Here is a 26,756-nt window from a genome sequence, read left to right as displayed (position 1 = left end):
TGCTATATCCCCAACAATAAAAAGCATGTCTCATCTGCCAGTTGCCACTTGACTTTTCTTCCAATTTCTGAAGCCTGTGCCAGAGCACGTGCTAGCCACGGAGCTTCCTCCTCACACTCGGCCTCCCGGAGTGCTAGGATTATAGGCATGAGCCACCATGCCCTTCCTAGATTTCCTTTATTCTTAATTCATACCTCCAAAATATTAATTATCTCATAATGTTTATCTGTATTTATGACTCTTTCCCCATTAGAAGCAGTATCATTTCCTCTAGGCATCTCTAGAGTCTAGAATAGAGTGTGAATACAATACAAATACTGCACTTGGTGAATGAATATATGAATAATTTGTCAGATTAACCAGCAGGTAGCACGGCTGAAGAGACTGTCAAGGTGTGGTTGAGGATATCTGGAGATATTCAAATCCAATATAACTGTCCAGTTGGAGTCTTCAGGAGGCAAATCTAGAATATGAGTGTATCTAAGATAATTGATAAATCAGGAGCTTAATGCTGAATTATTTTTCCCTTTGATATTAGCATAGATCATTGAGAATAGACTATCACAAAAATGATTCCTTTTTTCTGCTTATTAAAGACATACAAAGAGAAACCTAATAGGCTCCATTATTCTAATCATATTCCTCTTATTATTATAGAGTGGAACATTTGATATTGATATTGATATTTATAATTTCTGAGCATGTATTTAAAATTGAGCACCTACATGTACTGAGTAAATGATAATAAATAACAACTTATAATTGAACATCTATAATTTGTTGAGCACCTATGTAATATGTTCTGTGCTAAGCACTTTTTACAAAGAAATTAAGCAATGCAAACCTAATTGTGTCATTTCCTGACCTAAAACCCCCTTTTTTTTTTTGAGACAGAGTCTCACTCTGTTGCCCCAGCTGGAGTGCTGTGCCATCAGCCTAGCTCACAGCAACCTCAAACTCCTTGACTCAAGCAATCCTTCTGCCTCAGCCTCCAGAGTAGCTGGGACTACAGGCATGCGCCACCATTCCCGGGTAATTTTTTCTATATATTTTTAGGTGGCCAATTTCTTTCTTTCTATTTTTAGTAGAGACGGGGTCTTGCTCTTGCTCAGGCTGGTGTAGAACTCCTGACCTCGAGTGATCTGTCCACCTCGGCCTCCCAGAATGCTAGGATTACAGGCATGAGCCTGACCTAAAACCTTTTAAGTGATTCCTCATTGCTCTCACAATGAAGTCCAGCTTTTAGTCAAGACATTTATTAAATCAGCCTCATGTTAGAGATGACCTCTTCTAGGAAAGCTTTCATGATTCTCCAAGTCTGGATTAGGTGATACTCATAAAAGCCACCTTATATTTCAAGTAAGCTGAAAGGTCTAAGTTATAAAAACAAGCATTAATCACCCTATGCTAATTTCTTATTACTTACAACAATTTCCTATTTATTTTTTTGTCTCCTCCAGTAGAGTATAGACTTCTTGAGGACAGGCACCTAACTTAGGTATGGAATGTGGTATTTGCTAAATAGATACTGAATGAATACAGCGATTTAAGGGAGAAATTATATTAAAAAAACCCCCGAATAACCAAACCTCACCTAACATTTTTTTTTAAGTCTCTTCTTGCCTTGGAAAACACATTTACATTTATTCTATCACTTCGTCCTCCCAACTGAGTTGAACTACAGTCATTATCACCGTTGCAGAGTGCAGAGGTGAGAAAAGTGAGCGGCACACTTTCTCCAAGGAATAGGCAAGTCAGCTGCAGAACCTGGGTAGGAGCCCAGGTCGCCCAGCCAACCGGGTGGCGACTTCTCCACTACTTCCTGCGGGCGTGGACTTCCCTGAACGTTGACTCCCAACGTGATATCCAACGCCATGAATACAACTTCCGGTGGGCGAGTATGATTTAAACTGCCTTCTCTGTCACCCAACTGAAAGAAAAGATGTGTTTTCTCTTTTCCCCATGATTAATACAGTTAAAAACATATTTTGTGAATTTAGAAGAAGTAAAAATGATGAATAAGTCAACAGGCTCTAGGCTTTTTTGAAAATCTTTCCTTCTGCCCTTTCACTCTCACCTACCTACTTCCTTTCTTCTTTTCCAAGCCTCATAGAGGGCGCTCACAAAGTGCTACTCACTGATTGAGGAAGCTCCACTGAAAAACACACATCGCACTGCAACTCAGAGGCGCAGCGCCACCACCTCAGACCATCTCTTTTTCACGGCAGGAGGCGGGGCCAAGGTCCCTCATTCAAATAAAAAACCAGAGATTTGCATGGGGAAATGGCTAGTCCGTGAGCTTATTGGCTGACAGCATGGTGGGCGTGGTACATATTACGATCACCGAGCCCCGCCTCCATAATTTGCATAACGGCCTCGACGCGTGCAAGGGAGAAGCGGGTTTGTTTTTGAATCTGCGGAGGCGGCGGCGGTGGCAGCGGCGGCGCGGCGACTGAAGCGCGCAAGACTGAAGCGGCAGCGTTGGGGACGGCTCCGCGGGACGGCTCTGTAGGAAGGAACTTGGTTTCCCCCTCCCTCATCTCCCGCCCCAAAAGGTATATTTGAATCCCAGGGGCTGTTATAACCACATTTTGTTAAATTACTATTGTATTTGTGAAGAGTCAAGTCCGCATTATGGCGGCTGCGGGAGTTGTGTTTGCGCCTGCGCGGCTGCCGAGCTGCGGGCGGCGCTGCATGGGAGCACGTGATTTTGCGGGGTCGGGCTCTAGCTGCAGTTGTGCAGCTGGCGGGGCGGTGGCTGCGCAAGCGCAATATTCATTTTCAAGATCTAATGTTCTTGTCGGACGCCATTTGGGTTCTAGATTTAATTTTGCTCGTTCTTGAAGGGTTTCATTTTGTTATCCCCCAATTCTCACATTTTTCAAGAAAAACGTTTCTGTTATGTTAGACTCCTGTACTGACCTCTAGCCCTTCTCTGTTTCTCCGATTTTTTTAGAAGCTGTGACTTAATTTTCTGTAAAAAGGATTGTCACTCGTGGTTCTTGATTATAATTTCACTTTTAGAGTATTGCTGGATTCAGGTTTATATGTAGGGAGGTAAAGATCAGCACCTAGTGGTATTCTCACGGGAAGTGCATTTATTTGAACTGCATGTGTGGAAATACATTTTTAACCCTGTTTTTACCAGTTCTGTTATCACGGATGTATGAAATGTTTACAAAACAATTTTAATTTGGAAATATTAGGTGGGAGGCGGGGAGGCAGTGGAAGGAATTACAGTGTAATTTGAAATGAAATCTGATTCTGTTTGGGTATTTTTAAAAAAATATTTGATCTTAAGTCAACCAAGTTTTAATTTTAATCAGTTTGTATGTTTGTGAGCATTTGAATCTCATATGTTTTCAGTCCCTTTGATCACTTGTCCCCTGATGCTTCAGTTAGATAATTAATGTTACTCTTTAAATTAATCAATTCATTTTCTTAGCATTTTTGTTTGCCATGATATATGTAATATAATACTTGGTACATTTTTCTGATGAAGAATTGTACAAAGAACACCAAATTACACTGTGGCCCTTATGAGGGAATCAAGGAACCATCAGTAAAAAAAAACTGTTGAGATATATATCTCTCTATATATTTAAACATTGCACCATATATATGTGTATAAGATACAATAGTTATGCTTGACTTTTTAATTTTAAGTGTTCTCCTGGTGTTAGTTTCTTAAAGAAGGTAATTACAAATATGCTACTGATTATTTTGGTTAAAAATGGTAGTGTTACTATATTCTTATATAACACATCTGGGGGAAGTTATATAAGATTTGATATGATTCTCACATTGTGCAAATTGTTTCTTACTAGGCAAGAAGCTTGTAAATGTTTCTCATAAACTTCATCTGTGGTTCATATATACAACAATTGGTTTCTTGGTTGGTTATATAACTCGTAAGTTTGAGTCAGTCTACTGTCAAATGAAGAAGTGACTGTTGCTTTTATAATCTTGGTTAGTTTAGGGACATTTTTATTTCCTAAAGCAAAAACCGTTAGTAAACAGTAGCTAGATGTAATTGAAAGTAATACTTCTGGTTGGTGGATTTTAAAATGACATCACATCTGAGGTAGAATGAAGTTGTAGGAAAGATTCTTTTTTTCCTCAACAGAATCTTTATTTGTCCTGATGTAATTCCTTAACCTCTGAAGTCTTCTACACAGAAATATATTTAGAGAGCAGTTGTGTAATTTTGCCCCTTAAATACTTCTGGGTTGGTTACCCAGCAGCCTCTCTCTTCACGTGCTATTTCAGGTGTTTTAGAGTTAAAAATGTGCTAAATTTTCTATATGCTTATGTATGTGTATATACACAAATATTTAGGTTAAGCAGAAAGTTTATCTTAGAGTATGGTATACTTTTCACTTACGGAAAAATGAAATAGTCTGGTTTATCTATTTAAGCTTACGTTTTCATTTGAATATACAGATGATTGCTTCTTAGGTTAATACTGAAGGTTGTAAAAGCTATTTGCTGAAGAACATAATAATGTATAATGTATAAATATTTATCCAGTGTAAATAGGACAATTTTGCTGTCATGTTTCTTACAAGGCAAATATAACATTATAAATTTACTAAGATTAATGAATTGTCTGAATAACATTAATTATCTGTTCATTAGTAATCTGTCAATAAGCATATTTTGAAATTTTAGTTTGGTAGTTATGATGGTACAAAATTTTGACACATACCCAGCGTATATAAATATTAAGATTGAGTTACTGAAGTTATTTAAAATCTTTAAAATATGATTTGAATATGTGATAAATATATTTATTTTTAACTTATTCATTATAGAACATTCGAAAAATGTTGAAAATTAATTAGCAACATTTACAAATAACCACATTAAATGTTTTTGTGATTTTTGTGACTTCACTTTTCCATGGTTTATTAATCTATAAAAGTTTATTAAGCTATTTATGAATTAGTTTTTCATTGGTACCATAATTTCATTCCTGCTTTTTAAATTTAGTATTATGAATATTTTTCCATTTTATTGTTCCTCTAACATATGTTTTTTACTGGCTACACAATAGTGTATCCTGAAAATATCCTAAATGATCAAATATTTGTTTTAAATAGCTACAAATTATTATTTCTAGGAAGAATGTACTATGACTTATTAAACCTTTCTTTTTTGTTGACCATTTGGTTTGTTGCTCATTTCTTTACTATAAATAAAGCTATAGTGAACATTCTTGTACATAAGTCATGATCTATATTTCAGAATATTTCTTTGAAACTACAATTTCAAAGGGTTTTTTAAAGTAATTTGCAAAATTGATAAAAGCTTAATTTTCTTGAAAAGAATTTTCCACACCACCATCAATTAGATAGGTGAAAAATAGTAGCTCTTTAACTTTTTTTTGATAACTAATGAAGTTGAATTTGTTAATGTTTATATATGCATATTCTCATTTTTTTTGTGAATTAGCAGTTTGAGGATTTTTTGAGTATTTTTCTATGGTATGTGTTAATGTTTTTCTTATTTGTTGGTAAGAGCTATTTATGGATATTAGCCTTTAGCTTTCATATTTCTTGCAGTACTTTTTTGAGTTATATTCAACCTATTTTTTTGTTTATTACCTTTTAAATTGTTTAAATTATGATTCTATGTGTTCATAAGTTTTCCATTTTTATGTAGTGAAATGTACCATCTTGTTCATTTGTGATTTCTTTCAGTTCTTTTCTGCTTAGAAAATATTATTTATTAGTTTATTTCGTTTATTTTTTTCTAGAACTTTATTTTTTCCTGGAAATTTTAATATGTATATATTTTGACATATTATGTGTAAAGATGGGTTGCTAGTTTTCATTTTTTCCAAATACCTAGTTTTCTCAGAATTTTATGTTGATCCATTTTTTATTGCTTTGGTTGTTTCTTTTATATAACTTATATGTTAGGTTTGAGCAAACAATTATGGCCCATTTACTAGGGATATTTAAGCTGGGTCCATTATCTTCTAAGGATTCTGTAAATAAGCTTAAAAGAGTTCCAGGGATCTCTTAATGTATATGATTTTATGTGAGTCCACATATTTGCATTTTTCTGGGGAAAACATTATAGCTTTTATTAAATTCTCAAAAGACTATATAATATAAAATTTAAAACCACGTAAATAGCTAGTATATCTGGGTCTTATTCTTGCAGCATTACTGTATTACTTTTTTTGTTGTAGGGCTATACACATGTATATGTACGTTTGTAGTGCTGTATACTCTCTAAAATGCAATACCTACTCGCAATTCCATTTCACAGTTTCGTTAACTAATATGTCTGATTTTGCAGATGAACGTTAGGTTCATTGGTTAAATTTTTTACAAAGTCAATTAATCGTTTTGTTTATAATTTTATTAAACCTAAATTGGGGTGAACTTACATCTTTATACTGTTTGTTTTTCTTGGATCTTATAAACTCCCACAATATTTTTAGGAACTGAGAAAATTTATGACATTTCAATAAGATATTATTTTACTGGTTTCCTGGTGCTGATACAATGTTAATAAGGATGACTTAGGGCCGGGCTTGGTGGCTCACACCTGTAATTCTAGGACTCTGGGAGACTGAGGCGGGAGGATTGCTTGAGCTCAGGAGTTCGAGACCAGCCTGAGCTAGAGTGAGACCCTGTCTCTACTATAAATAGAAAGAAATTAGCCAAACAACTAAAAATAGAAAAAATTAGCCTGGCGTGGTGGCACGTGCCTGTAGTCTCAGCTACTCAGGAGGCTGAGGCAGAAAGATTGCTTGAGCCCAGGAGTTTGAGGTTGCTGTGAGCTAGGCTGACATCATGGCACTCTAGCCCAGGCAACAGAGTGAGACTCTGTCTCAATAAATAAATAAATAAATAAATAAAAAATAACAAAATAAGGATGGCTTAGGAGAGGATATAAGACTACATTTCTGTTTTTAATCTGCTTTAGGACTGGGTGACGTGAAAGTAGTGCCTATATGAAATTACAAATGGGGAAAATAGGTTACAAGATAAAGTATAATATTTGAAACCAAATCTCTTTTTGTTTCCCATAGACTATTATTTTTTAAATGGAAGATTTTGAAAAGTCATGTAATTTCTCTTCTGGCCAGGATGGAGCTTAATCTCATAATAAAAATCTTTCATTTTAGTTTTCTTGGTAGCATTAATTTATTGTATTTTCTCATAGGGATGTTTTTCTAATTATTAGCATAAATTTATTCTTCATTAAATCTCTTCTTTATGATGATAGTGGTGGAAAATATGATCTTGATTAATAGGGATGTATTTCAGTTTTAATTTTGGTATCTTTTAAGAATGGGTTCAGGAAAGAGGTTATTGCCAAAATGTCATTTTTATTGAACTAGTTAAACTTGAAAATTAGTGAAGGCATGAAAAGTAGAAATTAAGACAATATAGAACTCAAATGAGTAAAATATTATTAGCTTTATGAAAATAAATCTAGGAAATAGATATCGCATGTTAAGATATTATTGACTTTTCTTAAGCATTTTATCTTTTTTAATGAAAAATTCCTGTCTTTGAGCCTTATAAGTTTAGATATTTTGCTTTTTTTATGTGATCTTTGCCCATAGTTGAGAACTTTTCTTAGATCTGGTGAATTAGGATATTTGGTTTCTCGGACTGTAACAGATAAGAAGTAGCAAATTAGGGACGGAAGAAATGCTACTAGAGAAATGCATTTGGCTAGGGCCAAGAAATGGTGACCAGCATCATGACAGTGAAGGAGGGTCATATTTCAAGTGTTAGAAGCAAGAATTTATAAACCTAGTTAATTGCTTAGTTTGTGAATCAGTATTCCTAGAGCAGAATCAGTATATAGAATGTTCATTATGGCAGTTGATGATTTTATTAATGATTTATTAGTGGTTTTTATTAATTAATGATAATCACAGAGAATATTCAGTTATATTTAACCTATTTGAGAAGGCAAAGTACTATGTGATTTAGTTTAGAAAGATTTTTATTATAATTTTTTAAGAAAAGTTTTGAGGCTTGTGGAAAATTTATATGTTGCCATACCTGGTTTTTCAAGGGAGTCACATGTAGAAAGTTTGAAAATAACCTTCCTGCCTTTGGGTTCCCAACAGTTGTTTGGTATGTTATAGATAAAAAAAATTAGGTTGTGTTTAACATTTAAACAGTAGATTGCCAAAATATCATTAATTAACTCTGGGAAGTCATAGTCCTTGTTGCTTCCCTAGAGTACTTGGAAATTACCTATCCGTTAATGGAGCTTCTTTTTAAAAATTTTATGTTTATTTGATCTTCTTATGTTTTATCAGAGAGCCCACAACTATTTAAACATTATTTTGTAATGTTCTTTCTCAGATTGTCCTGCCATCTATAGAGTAAATAAATCAGGAGTTTCTCTGACATTTTAATTTGTTCAAAACAGATGTGAATTTCACAAAGTTAAACTTTGTTTACATATAATCCAGGTTGTATGGTGGTGACCATTTTGTATTGGTGACAGAGAATGAGTGCTGGGGAGTATTTCCAGTCTTTTAATAATCAGTGGACCCAGGGCTACTAGTTCTTATTTATATAGTGTGAATGTTTTCAGTTTTGAATTTTGATCATTTGGATTTTAGAGTCTTTAAGAAAATGACTCAGGCATTTCCTTGGCCACCTTTTAGAAAAAATGTGAGAGGACTGAAGGTACAGTTGATAGTGCTTTCCTGAGGCTTTATAATTGAATCTGTAATAAACATGGAAGTCTGGGAAATGAAGATGATTTATTAACTTTGCCATCAGAAATAGTCACTTATTCATGTCTGCAGTTTTCTATTGCTCAGAATATAATAAACATTTTGTATGTAATTACTGGAAATAACCAACTGTATATCCCTAGTTTGGGAGAGAGGACCCTTTGTATGATGGTGATGTAAGGTGGTAGTGTCATAATTTCTTATTATATGATCCTTTTTCCCTTTGTTATTTAGATAGCCCTGTGCTACTTTGGGGAACTTTTATCTTGGTGGGTATATAGAAATTATGTGTCCATCACTCTATGGCACTTTTACATTCTAGGAGGAGATTTTAGTTGTGTGTTAGAATAGTGATCCTCAGAACTGTCAAAGCCACAAAATGATCTCTCTTTGGGTCAGTAATTCTCAACAATAATGACTTACATTTTGTAGAAGGGTTAACCTTGAATATGGGGAGGGAATCTGCTATTTCAGGAGAAAAGGAGTTTGATGGAATAATAAAAAATGACTGCTGCTACTCATTCCCAGCTAAGCCTTAGGAGTATATCTGTACTGTTACCCTTATTAGGTAGCATGCCTTAAGAGAAGGAAGAAATGGGAAGAAGCATGGAAGGGAAAAGGAGGACTACTTTTGGATTTCTGTCTTTTATTTCCTTTTAGGTGGTAAATGTCAGAAGTAAACTGGATTAGAGTAAAGGCTAAGCTGCTACAGTATAAGAGACTCCATTACTTTTGTTTAAAGATGACGACTGTTTTCTCTCATGTAACAGTACAGAGTAAGATGGTTTAGAGTTTATTGATGACTTTGCCTTAACATATGGCTTCCATATTACTAGCCAGGGGCAAGGGAGAAAGGGCAATGAGAGTGTACACTCATTCTTTTGAAAGCATGGTATGGAAGTGACACATCTTACTTTGACTCATGTTTATGGATGATCATTTTGTCATTGGGACATATTTAGCTGGGAAAAGAAGCCTGGGAAATGCATTGTCAAAATGGATAATCATGTACTCAGCTAAAATTAGAGACTTTTATAAAATAAAGAGAAATGGATATTAATGAATAGCATTTTTTGCTATAAGGAAGCTGGAGAAGTGGTCTCTCAAAGTAATTCATAATTGGATGCTAAAAATTGGTTCTCTGTTTTCAGAGTTAGGTCCAGTTAATGATGTAACTTTGTGTATCTTCTTTTGAAATGGTATTTTTGGACCTTCATGTTTGTGATTTGTGGCTGAGGGTCCCACATATTAGAAATATTTATCTTATTTGATAGAATTCTTCCCCACTCTGCTTGCCTTTGAAAACATTAAATCATAAGTTTTATGAGAATTGGAATTTTTAATTTTTAAAACTCAGTGTAGTATTTTTTAGCTTTGCAGGTTAACTTGCTTAATTTAAAAGGACTTCGGGCCAGGCGCGGTGGCTCACGCCTGTAATCCTAGCTCTCTGGGAGGCCGAGGCGGGTGGATCGTTTGAGCTCAGGAGTTCGAAACCAACCTGAGCAAGAGCGAGACCCCGTCTCTACTATAAATAGAAAGAAATTAATTGGCCAACTAATATATATATAGAAAAAATTAGCCGGGCATGGTGGCGCATGCCTGTAGTCCCAGCTACTCGGGAGGCTGAGGCAGGTGGATTGCTTGAGCCCAGGAGTTTGAGGTTGCTGTGAGCTAGGCTGACGCCACGGCACTCACTCTGGCCTGGGCAACAAAGCGAGACTCTGTCTCAAAAAAAAAAAAAAAAAAAAAAAAAAAGGACTTCGGATAAAATGAGTGACAATTGCTTGAATTGCTTATTTTACACTCAAAGTTATGTGCATAAAATATACATCTTCATGGTAGAAAATATGATTTTTAAGGACCTTGTATTATACACAAGTAAAAAGATTGAATTCTCTATAGACAAAATTTACTTGATTAATAAATAAATGACTTTTTGGAGAATATGATAAAGCAATAGATATTTGTGTAGGGCACAGAAAGTGAGACTAGTAGGAAGAGATCAAGAAAAGTTTCCTAGAAGGCCATTACAATAAACATTATTTATTTATTAGTAAAGTATTAGTATTAGTAAAGTATTATTAGTATTTCAGAGGGGAGAAAGAAGGTCATAGTAGGTTAGGAGAACTCTAGCTCTCTGATACAAATCCTTGATTTTTGAAGGTAAGACTCATTGCTGCCATGATACCTACATATTAAATAATGTGTCCAATAAAATGTGTTGTTATTCTCAGCTGGAAGTTCTCTAATTTCCCTTTGGTTTATTTTGTATCTCTTTTAAAGTCATTTATTTCTTTCCACTTTTATGTTTGGTGTAGTACTTTATAAGCTTCCTGGGGTTAGGAACTACATTTTATTGAATAATTTGACAAATGTCACATTTATTTTTTTTATTTTAGCGTATTATGGGGACACAAGTGTTAAGGTTATGTATCTTGCCCATGCCCCCCACCTCGAGTCAGAGCCTCAAGCGTGACCATCCCCCAAACGTTGCACATCTCCCTCATTGTGTTTGTATATACCCATCTCCTCCTCCCCCCTCCCACATGTCCGACACCCGATAAATGTTATTCCTGTATGTCCACTGAGGTGTTGATCCATTAATACCAATTTGCTGGGGAGTACATGTGGTGCTTGTTTTTCCATTCTTGAGATACTTCACTTAGTAGAATGGGTTCCAGCTCTATCCAGGAAAATACAAGAGTTGGTATATCACCATTGTTTCTTAAAGCTGAGCAGTACTCCATGGTATACATATTCTACATTTTATTAATCCACTCATGAATTGATGGGCACTTGGGTTATTTCCACAGCTTTGCAATTGTGAATTGTGCTGCTATAAACATTCGCGTGCAGGTGTCTTTTTCATAAAATGACTTTTGATCTTTTGGGTAGATGTCACATTTTAAAGAAAAATTCCAAATGTCACATTTTAAAGAAAACTTTCTTCTAGTCAGGTATAAGACCGCTATTAAAAGTATAAGATTGCTTTCCACTGTGCTTAACTTAATATTCAATAAATATTGCTTATTGACAGAACAGAATTTCTACATTTTAGGTGGAGGTACAACAAAAATGGAGTAAGATATTCTAATTCCTTTAAGTCATCCATAGATTTCAGAACTTTTAAAAAAATGAACATGTAATTTACTTAAATGGCAGGCATCCACTAGATAAATTGTCAAATGATTTGACAGTCAAGGTTTGTCACATTTCTTCAGACAGTCATCATTGCCAGATAGGGATGAAATAATTTATTTTGGGGACTAGATCTACACAGGATTTCTCTCCACCCTCTTATTTTTAATCTCTCGCTAGACATGCTCACCCAAAATTGAGGCAAAGTGTCATTTTTCTTCCATAACCTTTTTTGTGATCAAGCTTCTCTGCCTCTTAAGGTACAAATTTGGCTGTATAAGTCTGTTTAGTGATTTTCTGATTCAGTTTATTTTGATGTTTGGCCATTTAATTCATATAGGTCTAATGAGGTATTGATTAATTTAGAAAGACCTTCCTATTGTCTGATAAACAAAACTATATCAATATGATATGAGGGTAAGAGTTTAACTTCTGTCTGGATATTCTGTAAATTGTTATGATTTATCTATCAGCTTATTTATATAATCAGGAGCCAAGCCATTTGATTTATCTCAATCAACATTCATCTATAGTACCTATAATTGTAGGGTATCTTGGTTCTCTGAGATTCTCACATTTGTCAGTGTCTCTGGCCTGTTAGGAAGTACTGTTCTTTATTCCCTTTAAATCTTGAAATGCATAAGCTATAGAAGAGATACTAAATTGATTTTCCTGTGAAGATTTAGTAGGCATAATTTCTACGTTTGAGATGTAGTCCATGTTCCCTGTCATACCTAATTAAGAGATTTGTTTTTAAATGTCACAGTTCTTGTGTGGTCATGGTCACAAATTTGATTTATCCAATTTTATGCTGGTGGGAGGGAAAACAGATTCTTATAAACTATCTAAACTGATTCATAAAAAGTAAAAAGAGTGAGTTATGCTTTATATAATATTAATTATTGAAATATCTAATCAATTTCTGGACAAAGTCAATATATTCAGTATTTTTTTACAGAATCATTCTTAAAATGTTACTGGTAGTTTATTAGCTAATAACTTATATTAAGATCTTTCATAGGATATTTTTCCCCCATGAATTCTGAGGATATTAGATCAAGAGATTACTTAAATTACTATTTATACAAAATTATTAAATTAAGGACTAGAGATAAAAAAGAAAGTATTTTTCTGTTATGACTATTCAAAATATTAATCACAATTAAGTCACTCATTTAGTCTTAGGTGATTCCTCTTTTGTTAGTTTTGTATTAAGTAATCTACTTACACAGAATTGACTACTCTGCAAAACAGAATCATGAAAATCTTGACCCATTTCCTTGATACAGTTTATAATAGTTGTTGCTCATGAAGATGATGTTAGCTTTATATCAGTGTACCTGCATTCATGAGTCTCTTCTATATAATATAATGGTAAAGATGATTTGGTACAGTTCTTTACTGAGGATCTTTTGATATTTATTTAGAAGAATTAATTTAGAAGACAGTTATTTCCACAAGTCCAGTAGCAGCAGATCTTGACTTATGTTTGGGGTGTTTTTTTTTTTTTTGAGATGGGGCCTTGCTCTGTTGCCTAGGCTAGAGTGACATCATCATAGTTCACAGCCTCCCGAGTAGCTGGGAGTACAGGTGCACGCCACCATACCTGGCTAATTTTTAAATTTTTTGTCAAGACGGGGTCTTGCTATGTTGCTGGATTGGTCTCTTAATTCATGGCTTCAAATGATCTTCCTGCTTCAATCTCCCAGAGTGCTAGGATTGCAGGTGTGAGTCATTGTGCTGGCCTCATGTTTGTTTTTTAAGTGTCATTCATTGCTCCAGTCTGGCCTAGTTGCTCTTCATATCTTGTATATGACTGTCATCTTTAGAATTTTATTCACCATTGTGGGGATTTCCTTCACTCATCTTCTAGGATCTTTGTTTTCCATATGCCATGTCTTTTTATTGGCTTATTTTGTCTTTGTGGGGAGGGGACCACATTCTCTGGTGGCTTTGAGAAAGGGTGCATGGGAGGTATATTTTTTTAAAACCATATAGGTTTGAAAAATGTCATTTTCTATTTTATGCTTGATTGATAGTTTGGCTGGGTATAGAATCTAGTTTAAAATTATTTTCCTTTACAATTTTAAAGGCACTGTTCTGTTATCTTCTTGCTTTTATTAGTATTACTGAGAAATCTGATGTCATTCTTATTTTTGATTTCCCCTCTCAGTGGAAGCTCATAGACTCTATTAATCTCTAGTGTTCTGAAATTTCATTGTAACATGTATTGGTGTAGATCTGATTACTATTGTCTGTTGACTTTCATTGGCTCTTTTGGTCTGGCAACTCTTGTTTTTCTATTCTGGAAAGTTTTCTTACATGATTTCATTGGTGAAGTCCTTCTTTTGCTATTCTGTTATTCCAATTTGAATTTCTGGATAGATACTCCAATTATATTTTTCCTCCTATATAAGATTTTGTCTTTTTGCTAAAGTAGATTTCTTCAACTTTTATCATCCAGTTCTTCTGAAATTGAATTTTTTATTTTTCCTATCATGTTCTTAATTTCTGTTTTTAATTTCTTGTCTATAGTATTCTGTTTTTGATTCAAGAATGCAGTATCTTTTCTGTGTCAATTAATTTCTTTGAAAGTTTTCTTACTCCTGCATAGTCTACTGCTTTGTGTAGTTTATGGGGTGGGCAGGTTTGTCTTTGTCTTTTATGTTAGACTTTTCTCAGTTGCCTTGGCTCACTGCATATTGTGATTTGGAAGATTAAAAAGTTGATTGAAATATCTAAATTTGGCAGTGTTGAACTTCCCTATAGGCTGCTCTGGGTGGGCCATTCTGGGGGAGCTCCCCACAAAACCTTAGGTTTTGTGTCTACAGTATCTGAGTATCTTCTATTTTCACATGTAGAGAATAAGAGTCTGTTCTGGTTCTGAAAGATTAATGAAGGAAGAGGACTAGGTAATCTCTGCAGTCAGCACTGAGTCCCTCTCTTTTTGGTATAATACTTTAGGCTTTTGCTAGGGTTGGGGAGAACAGATATTTACTGTAATATGTTTGGTAAGGTCATCTAGAGTATTTTACTGCTTTCCAAACAGCTTTCACTAGTATTCTTTTCTTTTAGCCACAGTGTCTTACTCTTTGCTCCCTTTGCCCCAATTTCCAAAGGTATGTTGGTTCTTTTAATTCCCATGTCTTTTGAGGTTTCTTCCATGTAAAACAGATTGGTTCTTAACTTGTCACCATTGCACCTTGGAATAGGGTGTCTTAGGGACTAAGTTAGGTACCTCAGGTTCTTCTTGGTTTCCAGCTTCCCAGCTTACTTTGTAGCTATTGTCTCTTACTTTTCTTTCTGTTTTTTAGGACTTATGCCTAAAAAAATCCCCTTTATTGGAGTTTTACTGGGATTTGAGGGAGTGAAATCAGCTGTTTTCATTTCATCATCTTAACATTCTTGTAATGTGCCTTTTTCTTAAAAAAATGTGTTAATAATAACATAATTAAAGCATCTTAACTTAAAAAAGTGAAATGTGTATTTACTTCCCACCAAATACAGCAAAACATTTAAGTTCTATGGGATTTTCATATGCAAAGTTTTCAAATAGTGTGATATATAAAAAATGTAGCAGTTGACTAGAGTTAATTCTCTTCTAGGTTTTTTTTTTCCATTGCTACTTGTGACTCCTGGAAAATGATTATTCTCTGATCATAAAAATTACAGATTGTAGCACTCCTATTTTAGATGGTCATTGTAAGAGTGAAATGAAAACTTTTGTGAAAATGCTAGTTTTTATGTAGGAAGAGATTAAACATTGGATAGTCATGAAAATGTTTATCTAACATTAGAAATCATTTCTGTGCATGCTGAGAACCAGGTGAAAAGAAAAAGAAAAGAAATTGTTTCCAAATATGTATACTTTTACAAATAAATGATTATTGGGTCCATTACAGATGACCCTTTCAAAAACAAATTTTTTCCAAGATAATCTGTGACATTATACAGTCAAGCTGCATCCTACTTTCTTAGTAATATTAATAAAATTTAAAGCTAAATATAATTATGTTCTATAGTTTCCTATAGAATGGCTAGTCTAAGCACATAGTAGCTCCTGTGTAGTGCCTATAAAAACATTCTAAAAACTGAAAATGCCATAAAAAAGATACTTTTTTTCCATTTTTAATTCTGAAGTGCAGATTTCTTTTAAGCCAAGACTAAAAACTTTATTGACTTGGTAGTTGACTACTTCTTCCTAGAAAATAAGAGTTGAGATCCTAAAAATGAAGGTTCTTAAAGATGTAGAATTTTATGAGATTTTTGTGCTAGAAACAAAAACACTGGGAATTAATTTCAGCACACCATCTATTGAGCAAATGTTGTGTTTCATGTTATGGAAGAGAGTGAAAATGAATTAAGATAAAGACATAAGTAATGAAATATGGTGAGTATAATGATGATATGCATAAAAGGTCTTGAGAGACCAATTACATCTGATTTGGAAATGGGCATAGTAAGGAGAAAGGAGAGTAAGGAAAGGATTGTCAGTGATTAAGGTAGTGTAGGTTGAATCATGAGTAGGATTATCAGGTGAAATAGGATAGTTTCCATGGGACATAGAGTGAAGGATGTTGGCAGTGGCACCAGTTATCTGAATAGTAGAGCAATCATTTTTCTTTCCTAAACTATTTTATCAGACACAGAAACAGAGCCAATGTGTGAAGGGGTGGATAAAGCTCTGTGGGCTGGGGCTAAGTGTAATCGGTGTTGTATTTCAGCTCTTACCAGTTTTATAAAGTTACTTAACCTCAACTCAGCCTGTTTCCTCTATCACAAATTGGGGAAAAAACTTTACCTTTAGGGTTAGTGTGAAAATTAATTGAAATGTATGTAAAACTTACCTGAAGGCTTGATACATATTAATGTACCTTTCTACTCCTTTGTCTTCCAAAGCATCTTGCATGTGGTGGGCAGTTGGCATATTTATTAATTTGACTTACCTGCGTTGATATAGTAGAGAAAATTTAGCAGATTGTTAGTAAGATAATTGTAGTAGCTGGAGGAGGAAGGGTACAATGATGGAATCTAAATTAGGTGAAAAGTAGCGCTTATAGCCACTATAGGTTGAGTATCCTTTATCTGAAATGCTTGGGACCAGAAGTGTTTATGATTTTAGATATTTTTGCAGAATTGATAATGTTTGAGCATCTCTAATCTGAAAATCTGAAGTCCAGAGTGCTCCAACATTCAAAATTTTTTAAGTGCCAACATGATGTTCAAAGCAAATGCTTGTGGGAGCGTTATGGATTTTCAGATTAGGGATGCTCAACTGTAGCCATCAGCTTTCCCTTGTTAGACTAAGTTTAGACTAAGAAAAAAGTAGCCAGGATTTACTTTGGAAAGGTATTGGGCAAGACAAGGGAGGAAGCTTGAAAGGGGGGGGGGGGTATCATCTATTTGAGGGTGTGTTACATAATTTAAGTCTTTGTAGACCAGACTTCCAAAAAAATCTGCTTCCAGAATGTTAGAAGCTGTTCATCAGGCAGCTCTGAGGGTTTTGGCTATTTGTGCAACCTCCCTCCCCCAGCAGTTAAACTTAGATTCCAGGGCTACAGCAATGTCTTTCCTGTTCCAGTCTTTCCCAGTTTGCCAAATCTTGCTTTTAATGAATAGACTTTGCTTGAGACACCCTCAGAAAATCAGTTATATTTTTGAAGAATTAATATGGCTTGAATCAAGTATAACTTTTTTTTCTGATGCAGTACTTAAAGCAGTTATTACATTATCCAGTTTGCCTCATGGAAAATAAATAAGGACCTTTTAAAGATGAGTAATTTTAAAAAACCCTTTTATTAGGAAAGTTTCAAATATGTATAGAAATAGAATGACATAATGGATCCTCTGTGTCCATTGCTTGGCTTGAACCATTATCAAATCATAGGGCCAATCTCCTTTTAGCTATATCCCTACTACCCCCATATACCCTTGAAAAAGTTTTAATAAATACCTATATTTAGCGATAGACAAGCCAGCACAGAGTAGCTAAATTTTAGGATGGTAGACTGAGGAAGATAGAAGGAAAATGTGGATTCCATCACTGACATTCTTTCTGTGCTTTTGCCCTTGCTTTCTCTTGATGGCTATGTTACTGCCAAGCCAAATTTGTTGAATCTCTTTTAAATTTGTCTTGTTAATGTACTCAATTTTAGGCTGGATTTTACTCTTTTGTGCTCCCTACTTTTTTCAAGTGTCTACATTCTTTGTTTTTATTCGCGTTTCACTTGTATCAAAATGTTAGGAGGTCTATGTCAGGGCATGAAGTGTAATTTGCCCTGAGACCAAACACTCACCTGGGGATATGAATGTTTGTGACCATATGTATGTACTAAGAAAGAGAAGGGGGTGTTTTTATCTTTATGATAAATTACTCAAAATAAGCTTTGTTGCCATACTAGTTGCAAAGACTCCATTGTCAATATTCAGAAATTTGATTATAGGCTTTGACCATTCTGCTAGATTTGAGCACTTTGGGGTTTAGATTCTGTGGAGAAAATCTTTGGCTGTATCTATAAATTGAAATTAACTTGATCAAATGACTCTCAAGATTTAAGCTTAACTTTCAAGAATTATAAAATTGAAATTCTTTTCATGATAAAAGTACTATAAAAGGTAAAAAAAAAAAAAGGCCTTGAGCAGGGTTTAACATTTTTTTTCTGGACTGAAATGGAGGCTTTCTTTCAGGCGAATTCCCTGATGTTTGCTCTGTGTGATTTGGCTCTATCTCTGTAACTGCTAATATGTGGCATGGACTTAAAGTTGTCTGGGATCTGGCTGTGCCTAAAGTCTGTATTGCAAGTCCGGATTCACAGGCATTATGTTACAAAACTGGCTTGCTGTCTTCCGATTTCTTTTTCAGTGTCCTGAGTAGCTGCATTGTTTGTTGCAGTATATGCATTAGCTGTTGTCTGTGTTCAGTTTCCTGCAGGCTGACAAAATGGGGGAGGGAGGGCTTTGATACATAGCTGAGTTTTCACTGTGTGAGTTCTTGAGTGCACATTGCAGCCATTTTAATTACACTTTTGTGCAACTGAGACTGTGCAGCTGTCTCAAAATGGCTGCTAACCTGGTCTTTGTAGCTGCTTAGGCAGCAAATATGCCAGTGAGGAGCCTTGTCACATGCATCAGGACCAGAGGTAAGAACCAGTACTCTTTATCTTTACGTTAAAAAAACATTGAATTTAACTGAGTTTACATAGGAAGGCGAACTTAGAGCTTGTTTGCTAAAAAGTTGCTATCTTTGCTAGAACCTTTAAGCCTCTATTGTAAAAACAGTACATAGGATGGTGAGGTAGGTCAAAGGTTAAATTCCTGTAATTTCTCACCAATTTCTGTTCTGTTCTGCTAGAACATTTGATCATCATAGTAATGTTTTTCTGGCTCTGATTAACTTAATATTCTCTTTTATATTGGATATTTTAATATGTTTGATATTTGTAGAAATTAAAACAACATATTATTTACATAGATTTTTTTTAAAAAGTTGTAAATAAGCCTTGTTTTGCACGAAGAGTATGAGTTTTCTTGGTTTTTGTTAGGTATTGTTTGGACGCTTTTTGAGAAGATGGTAATTCTCTATATAAGTCATAGTTAGAAATTTTTTTTAATACTGTCTTTTTTTTTTGGTATTATGGGTTCCAATTCTTTCTCATCATGCTGCTGCCTGCTTCTGGCATTCAACTCTTTCACATTTTTAATGCTTTTTCACTTTTTTGTTCTAATTACTCTTTGCTTAAATTGGCATTACGATTCAGATTTTGAATATAGAAATAAGTTCATGTGTAGGCCTGGATACCTCTATTTTTAATGTCTAATGTATTCACATGCCATCAGAGCTGAAGTAAATAATTGTTTCAGTTAACTAAGTGTTATTGTTATATTTATTTTACTCTTAGTTTAAACCTCTGGTATACTTAAAAGTAATAAAACTTAATGATTTTATAAATTTAATTTCAGAATTCTCAAAAAGCTTTCTTAACATTGTTCTGCAATAGAGAGGTTTATTGAGATACTACCCGTGATTATCCAGAAAGGTGGGAGAATGAAATTCTTATTCACATAATGTTTCAGATAGCAGAACAGTTATACTTTAAGCACCAATGCTTAAATTGTAGTGCTTATAAACATTTTTTAAATGGTATAGCACTCGCCTCTGACTTCGACAGTAGAATATTATGAATATATCCCTGACTTATATGACATAGAACAGTAGGTTCTAAACTTTTTGAATAGAGCAATTTTCTAAAAACAGCAACTTTTTTGCAAATTAGATCTTAGGGAGGACCCTGATATATAAAAGGGATACATATGGTATTTTATTGTTGTGTACTTATTTTATAGTATAAGTTTATAGTATTTGTCATGGGTATTTAATAAAATGGAAACAATTAGGCTATTATGAGGAATACAACTTTGAAATGAGATTATATATGATAATTATAATCTTACATTAGTGTCAGACCTAGTTTACTTATTTGTAGACCTGTAGCCTCTAAGGCACTGTGGAATTCAGTTTGAAAATTATTCTAGAATGTATCTTTATGTTCTTTTTTATGTTCATGAAGGTAGAGTATAAAATCCACATGTATATGACTTGATTAAAATTGCTGCTTTGTCACAACCTTGTGTTTATTATGCCTGTTGCTAGTTATTCTTTTTTAAACAAAATAATTGTATTTCTTAACTTAATCAGTGTCTTTCAGTTTCATCAACAGCTTTTAGCATTTTTTCACTTTTATTAACTTACTACATTGTAAGGTTGTTAGGACTGTCTTATATGAGGTATAGTGAATTCCCATAATCTGAACATTAATTTAGGTGAATCATCCAGTCATATGAATTTGCCCCTAAAAGAGAAAAAAAAAATCAGTATGTGTGAGGGATTCTATCAGTCATTACTTTCTGTAAGTTTGTGCTTTGGAGTAAGTATGACATAGGAAAGAAAGTGAATGTGCTGTGACTTCAGTCACTCTTATTTTCATCTCTCTTGTAAGAATAGCTCACTGTCTTGGTGGCAGGGGTGGGGAGGAGAAGATTCTAGTGTTTAAAATATGTGTCTTTCAAACATTAAAAAAATTTTTTTTGGTAGAGACTAGGTCTCTCCTGGTCTTGAACTTCTGGCCTCAAGTGATCCTCCTACTTTGGCCTCCCAAAGTGCTGGGATTATAGGCGTAAGCCACTGTGCCTGGCTTCAAAAAATTTTATGTGAGCATGCCAGCTACTTGGTTTGGTATTCTTTTTATCATTTTTTAAAAAATATACAATGAGACAGGATGGTATTCTATAATGCTGGAGAAAAACTGGCTAGGTTGCAATTATTGAGCGATTTATGTTGGTCTTCAGAGTGAGACATAGGGAAATATTAGCGACTCACTTTTTTTTTTTTTTGCCTTCTACTGCTAACTCTAAAATTTACCTTCACCCTCCACAACAAGATCATTACTTTTACATGAGGAAGTGCTAACAGCCTGTGGTTATTCAAGATATTATTGCTAATGCTTTCACTGCCATGTTGCATTTTGGCAGTTGTAAGCATTAACTACACCTCACTGGGATTATTATTTTTGGGATCGGTGACAGTTTTCAAGTTTTCTGTGCTGAATTCCAAGTTAACTATTATGCTGGATAATTGGGGGCGGAATAAATTTGGGAGCTGGGTAATTAAGGCTTTATGACAAAATATATAATATTTTGTCACTTCTCTTTTCTTCTTCTCCTTTGTTTACTCTTTTTCACAAACCATTTGTTAGCATAAGCCTCTAAGAGAAATATTGGGATGGTGATATTGGCTAGTAGTCCAAACCTGAATTTGAATCCTGTTTTGGCCACATTTTACTAATATTGACCAGCTCATTCTATTTTCTGATTTTTGTTTCCTCATCTATAAAATGGTAGAAACTTCCTATCTATTTGGCAAGAATATGCTAAGAACCAGTTTACATAATGATCATGAATAGTATCATGAAATACTGGGAAAATACTTCACATGCTGATTTTCCCCTCATGTGCTAATTGTCCCAGTAATATTTGAATGTTTTCCAGCGTATTTGCTTGTCAAGTGTGATTGGAGCAGTGTATATTTAAAAAGTATGGTAAATTTCTCATGTAACATTCTCAGATGTAAGATGTGCTAATATCTGTATCTACTTAGTAATGTATATATTCATGTTTGTACTACTGACCTACTCTGTTACATAAATTAGCCATTGTTTGCTGTGTGTGGGTAGTGGCAGATTTATTTATTAGGTAAAGCCAATCTAGAATGTTGACATTACAGAATTAGAAGAGTAGGATAAATCTTTTAGTTCTAGTCTTGCTGAGCCCTCCATACATAATTTGAGAAAATAATTTCTCTAAAGAAGTGACTTGAATTCAGGGCCAGAGTTTTCTGTGTTTCAGTACAGATGAGAATCTAAGAAACAGTAGTAGTATTAAAGTGCTGCTTCAGTGGCCACTAATTGGCAACCAACAGACTTATCCTTTAGCCACTCCCCAATTTCCCTAGTTGCTAACATTTAAAGTTGTCAGATTGCATATAAAAACCTTGATGTCTTGCCTCATAAAAAACAGAAGGGTGGGCAGTACTAGGCCTGCAATTTTGCTTGAGAACAATAATCCACAGTTGAGTAGATGCTATCTCCTTCAGATAGGGCTTTTGCTTAATCTCTTGTCCTCTTCACTGAATCACATTATGCGCCCAGCCCCTGAAGGCACTTCCTTTTAAATCCCTATTCTGTTATTTGATAGATTATTGGCAACCTTAAATATGTAAAATACAGTTTCCTATCCAGAAGAAAGTAAACATAAGTAAAATCTAGCCTATTTTATTTGGTAGGAGAGGCTTAATATATGTAAAGTCAGTTTACTCTTTAGAAGCTAGGGCACGTTTGGTAAACCTTTCGCCTTGTAATGATTTTTATATAGATTACCATGGTACAATTGGAAGAGATCCAGTGACATTGGCAAAAAGTGATAATTGAAAGTAAAGAGACTAAAGAAATACTAATTAGAAACATAAACACCTTGAGATATCTTCTATGTGGTAATTGGTTCTCTTTTCAATGTTACCACTGTGTTAAAAGATGTCACTATCAACTTGATGTTCTTCATGGTGATACTGAATAAGAAAAAGTTAAATTGTATTTAAAGTAAGCAATTTATTGAACAGGTCAATGAAAAAACATTTTATAAATGATTTTTGCCCAGATAGTTTGAGCCAAGAAGTCTTAGCACTTAAAATAATGAGTAAGTTTCCTAATTGAAAATTTTCTTAACTACGGATGTACACTAGACTAGATAATATTAGAGACCATTACAAACTTGTTTTTGTTGAAAATTTACATCTGTTTACATATTAATTTAACATTCACTATGCCAATGATGCCTTGATGATGCATGAAACATGATACTTTATAATCTTAATCTGATTTAAATTTGAATTCTACATTTCCCAGAGTGAGAGCCAGCTTCTTAACATTCATAACATGACATTGGTAACTCCAAAGAAATGCTAAAACAATGTTACTCCTTTTTTGGAAAATGACTTTCACATTAATGGTAAAACTGGAGTGAAAACTGAAAAAATGACTAACTTGCACAGGAAATGTTGACTCCCCTGCTTTACTACTCTTTTTTTTTGAGACAGAGTCTCACTTTGTTGTCCAGGCTAGAGTGAGTGCCGTGGCGTCAGCCTAGCTCACAGCAACCTCAAACTCCTGGGCTCGAGTGATCCTTCTGCCTCAGCCTCCCGAGTAGCTGGGACTACAGGCATGTGCCACTATGCCCGGCTAATTTTTTATATATATATATCAGTTGGCCAATTAATTTCTTTGTATTTATAGTAGAGACGGGGTCTTGCTCTTGCTCAGGCTGGTTTTGAACTCCTGACCTTGAGCAATCCGCCCGCCTCGGCCTCCCAAGAGCTAGGATTACAGGCGTGAGCCACAGCGCCCGGCCCTGCTTTACTACTCTTTATACTCCCCAAAGAGAAAGTGATTTGGGAAAAAGCCTAATGTTTATTCAAATAAGTGATTTGTAATTGCTCAGGTTAGAATTTTCACAAAATGTTGTCTGTGGATGATTTGTAACTGTTTGTGAATATGGAAATGGTGAAAACAGTGCTGATTGTCTCTGTTAATCTTTATGAGTTCAATGAAAGAGAGAATTTAACAGTAGAGGTCTGAGTTGATTCTGCATCTGCCTGAAGATGATCTGTTTTCTGAAGAAAGCCAGATACAACTAACTGCCAGAAGTCTCTGACCTGATGCAAAGGAAAGCATTTCTGTACCATGACGTGTATAATGGAAAGCATTAGAATAGAAGTCAAGAATATATTTAAACTCTGGCATTGTTATTAAAGTAATTGTATAGTTTGGATAAATTATGTAACCTCTTTGTGTGCCATTCCCTGACCATTAAATGTGAGAGGTGGTTTGACTAGATAAAGAGTCAGGAAAGAACACCAACTGTGGTGTCAAACAGTCAGGGTGAATCCATATTCTTCTACTCACTAGTTAGAGGTCATGTGAAAAAATGGATATATAGTACTTAAAAGTACAATGCCTATTTACAGGTAAGTGTTCAGAAATTCTTAAGTATTATTTTGATGGGATGAAACAAATTACTTATTTTTAGAACCTCAGTTTTTCGTATTTTTAAAATGGGGATTTGGAATGGCTGGATACTGTAGAAAAAAAATAAAATGGGGATAATCTTTATCATACAGAGTTAATATTGGGATTTAAATGAAGGTGACATATATAAAGTGACTAGTGCAGGGTATGTAACAGATAATAAGTTTGAGTTAAATATTGGTTGCTTTTTCCTCTAGTTCAGATATTTTTTTCTTTTTCTTTTTAAAATCATTATTTCTGGAAGAATGGACTTGGGGAGAAATCTGGGCTACTGGATACTTTAGAAAAGGATCTTTAGGGAGAGGGGGTTGTTAGGGGCCTGGCTGATGTGCATTAGAAATGTCAGAGAGGAAGGTATTTAGAATCTCAAAGTAAAGACTTTGAAGAGTCAAAAGGGGACAAAACAAGACTTCTTATTTGTGCTGAGGCAGCATGGTAGAAAGAAAACAAAAATTGACTGAATTGATCAATGGACTCAACAAAGCACAAGCATTTATTGTGCACTTATTATTTGCCAGGTGCTGTTTTGTTGCTTGGCATACAAAACCCCTGCCCTCGTGGAGTTTACATTTGTAGAGAGAGTAGGAAGTCGAAGATGATAAATAATAGAGAAGGTTCCAAATACTAAGTGATTGTGTATAATGAGGCATGGGGTAGAATAGGTGGCTAAAAGCTAGATAAACATTCCTCAAAATCTGGAAGTCTAAGAACTGTTTGTTTCTGATCCTTCATGAGATGATAACTGAAATTGAGAGTGTCTAGAAATTTTTGTATCAATCTAATAAAGTAATTTTGTCATTTGAATCAAATAATAAAATAATTGAGGCTCATAATTTTTATGTCTTTTTTATTTCCTTTTTCAAGTAATTCATTGTCATTGTATTTTACAAAAGTATTGATCTGTAGTGGATTAGAAATAGAACACTAGACCTTTACTGTTATTCATTTGAGAAGTAGTAAACTAGATTAATCACTTCTGTAGTTGGTACTTTTAGTAAGCAGGTTGCAGAGATTTTGAGTTTCTTTTGATTAATTATTTTGCTGTCAGATAATTAGCTTTCGTGGCTTTTAAAAATAATTAAATACTTGTTATTTACATTGTATTTTATGCTAGACTAAATTTTTTTAGGTTCTTTGATTTTCAAAGGACCTAAAATTTCCAACTTTTATTCAGAGTAGGGTACGTGATACAAGTAGAGAGACAGAGGAAGCATCCAAAAATTTAAAACTTATAAAGAATATAATACTTAGATGATTTCTAAGGTTTCTTTCCCAACTCTGAGATTTTATGATCAGTACATGGTACATAGAAAGCTCTTTTGATATAAGACCTTTATTTCCACAAAGTGTTAATTTCTATAGCATTTACTACATGAATTATATTTTATTTGTCCCTGTCACTTTATCTGTTGCTGGTGGGGCACAGATCCTGAGAAAAGAACATAGTTGTTTGAGGAAGTCTATCAAACCTAGGTGACATTATGATTATCTACATATTAGAAGTCTACTGTTTGCTATAGCTTTATCATTCCCCTCATTTAGAGCCCCATTATCTTTATATATAGGAAGGGTAACTTAAAAAGTATGTTTTAAAACAGCTGAAAATAAGATAAAAAATAAGAAACAGTTTGGATAACTCCTAGTTAGTATTTTAAAAAATATCTTTTCATTTTATTATCATTTCAGATATGGCACTAAAATAGTTTCTGGATAGTTATTTGAAAATACAATTTAATATATCTATACTCATAACAAAATAAGTGGAAAAATAGCAGTGGAGATATAGAAGTATGTACTAGTAGGTCTTAAAATAACTAAAAAAAAATTTAAACAAAGGACCTCATAGATAATAACTCAACTCTTGCCCAGTCAGATCTGGCCAATAAAAACAATACATGAATGATACAGTTTTGAAAAGAATGTGGCACTGACAGAATGTGTTCTTATGAAGATATTTGTAATTTAACATGCCGGTTTTGATACTGAGCATAGGCTTTCATAATATTAACTAGTGATAAATGTGTTGAATTATTTTATTTAACCATCATAATAGTTATACCTGAAGATGCACAAATATTATTATTTGGTGAAATGTTAGACGATATGGTTCTAAGACCAAATCTGTTTAAAGATATTTACTATTGATTAGTTGACAAAATTTGAAAGGTAGTTGTAGAGTAGCATGAGAATAGCTTTTAAATAATATGAGTTGTAATTTGTATTTTTAATGATTGTTAAGAACAGCAACCGTTGCATTT

The 26,756-nt window shown here is 34.2% G+C and overlaps 1 protein-coding gene and 1 long non-coding RNA gene across 7 annotated transcripts in view; one reads left to right on the top strand and one right to left on the bottom strand.

Moving 5' to 3' along the window:
* The window catches only part of LOC109730890 (uncharacterized), a 72,545-nt gene extending 70,257 nt beyond the window's left edge, over positions 1-2,288 (bottom strand). For both annotated transcript variants that reach the window (XR_012921475.1, XR_002224010.2), the window contains exon 1: positions 2,139-2,288. This is a non-coding gene — a long non-coding RNA (uncharacterized LOC109730890). The remainder of the gene's footprint in view (positions 1-2,138) is intronic.
* Positions 2,289-2,372: 84 nt separating this feature from the next.
* The window catches only part of ATF7IP (activating transcription factor 7 interacting protein), a 121,076-nt gene continuing 96,692 nt past the window's right edge, over positions 2,373-26,756 (top strand). For 2 of the 5 annotated variants that reach the window (XM_020287619.2, XM_076007638.1), the window contains exon 1: positions 2,373-2,555. Coding sequence is in view for 3 of the 5 variants with exons in the window: in XM_020287622.2 (XP_020143211.2) it covers positions 18,986-19,002 (17 nt within the window). In the remaining 2 variants the exon portion in view is untranslated. Of the gene's footprint in view, positions 2,556-5,800; positions 19,003-26,756 lie in introns of those variants that run through there. The other 3 variants (XM_020287622.2, XM_076007640.1, XM_020287618.2) reach the window with 2 other exon arrangements.

This window comes from Microcebus murinus, chromosome 10 (genome assembly GCF_040939455.1).
Source record: "Microcebus murinus isolate Inina chromosome 10, M.murinus_Inina_mat1.0, whole genome shotgun sequence".
NCBI lineage: Eukaryota > Metazoa > Chordata > Mammalia > Primates > Cheirogaleidae > Microcebus > Microcebus murinus.
Note: the sequence above shows the minus strand (reverse complement) of the source record. Positions and strands in the feature narration are given on the sequence as shown.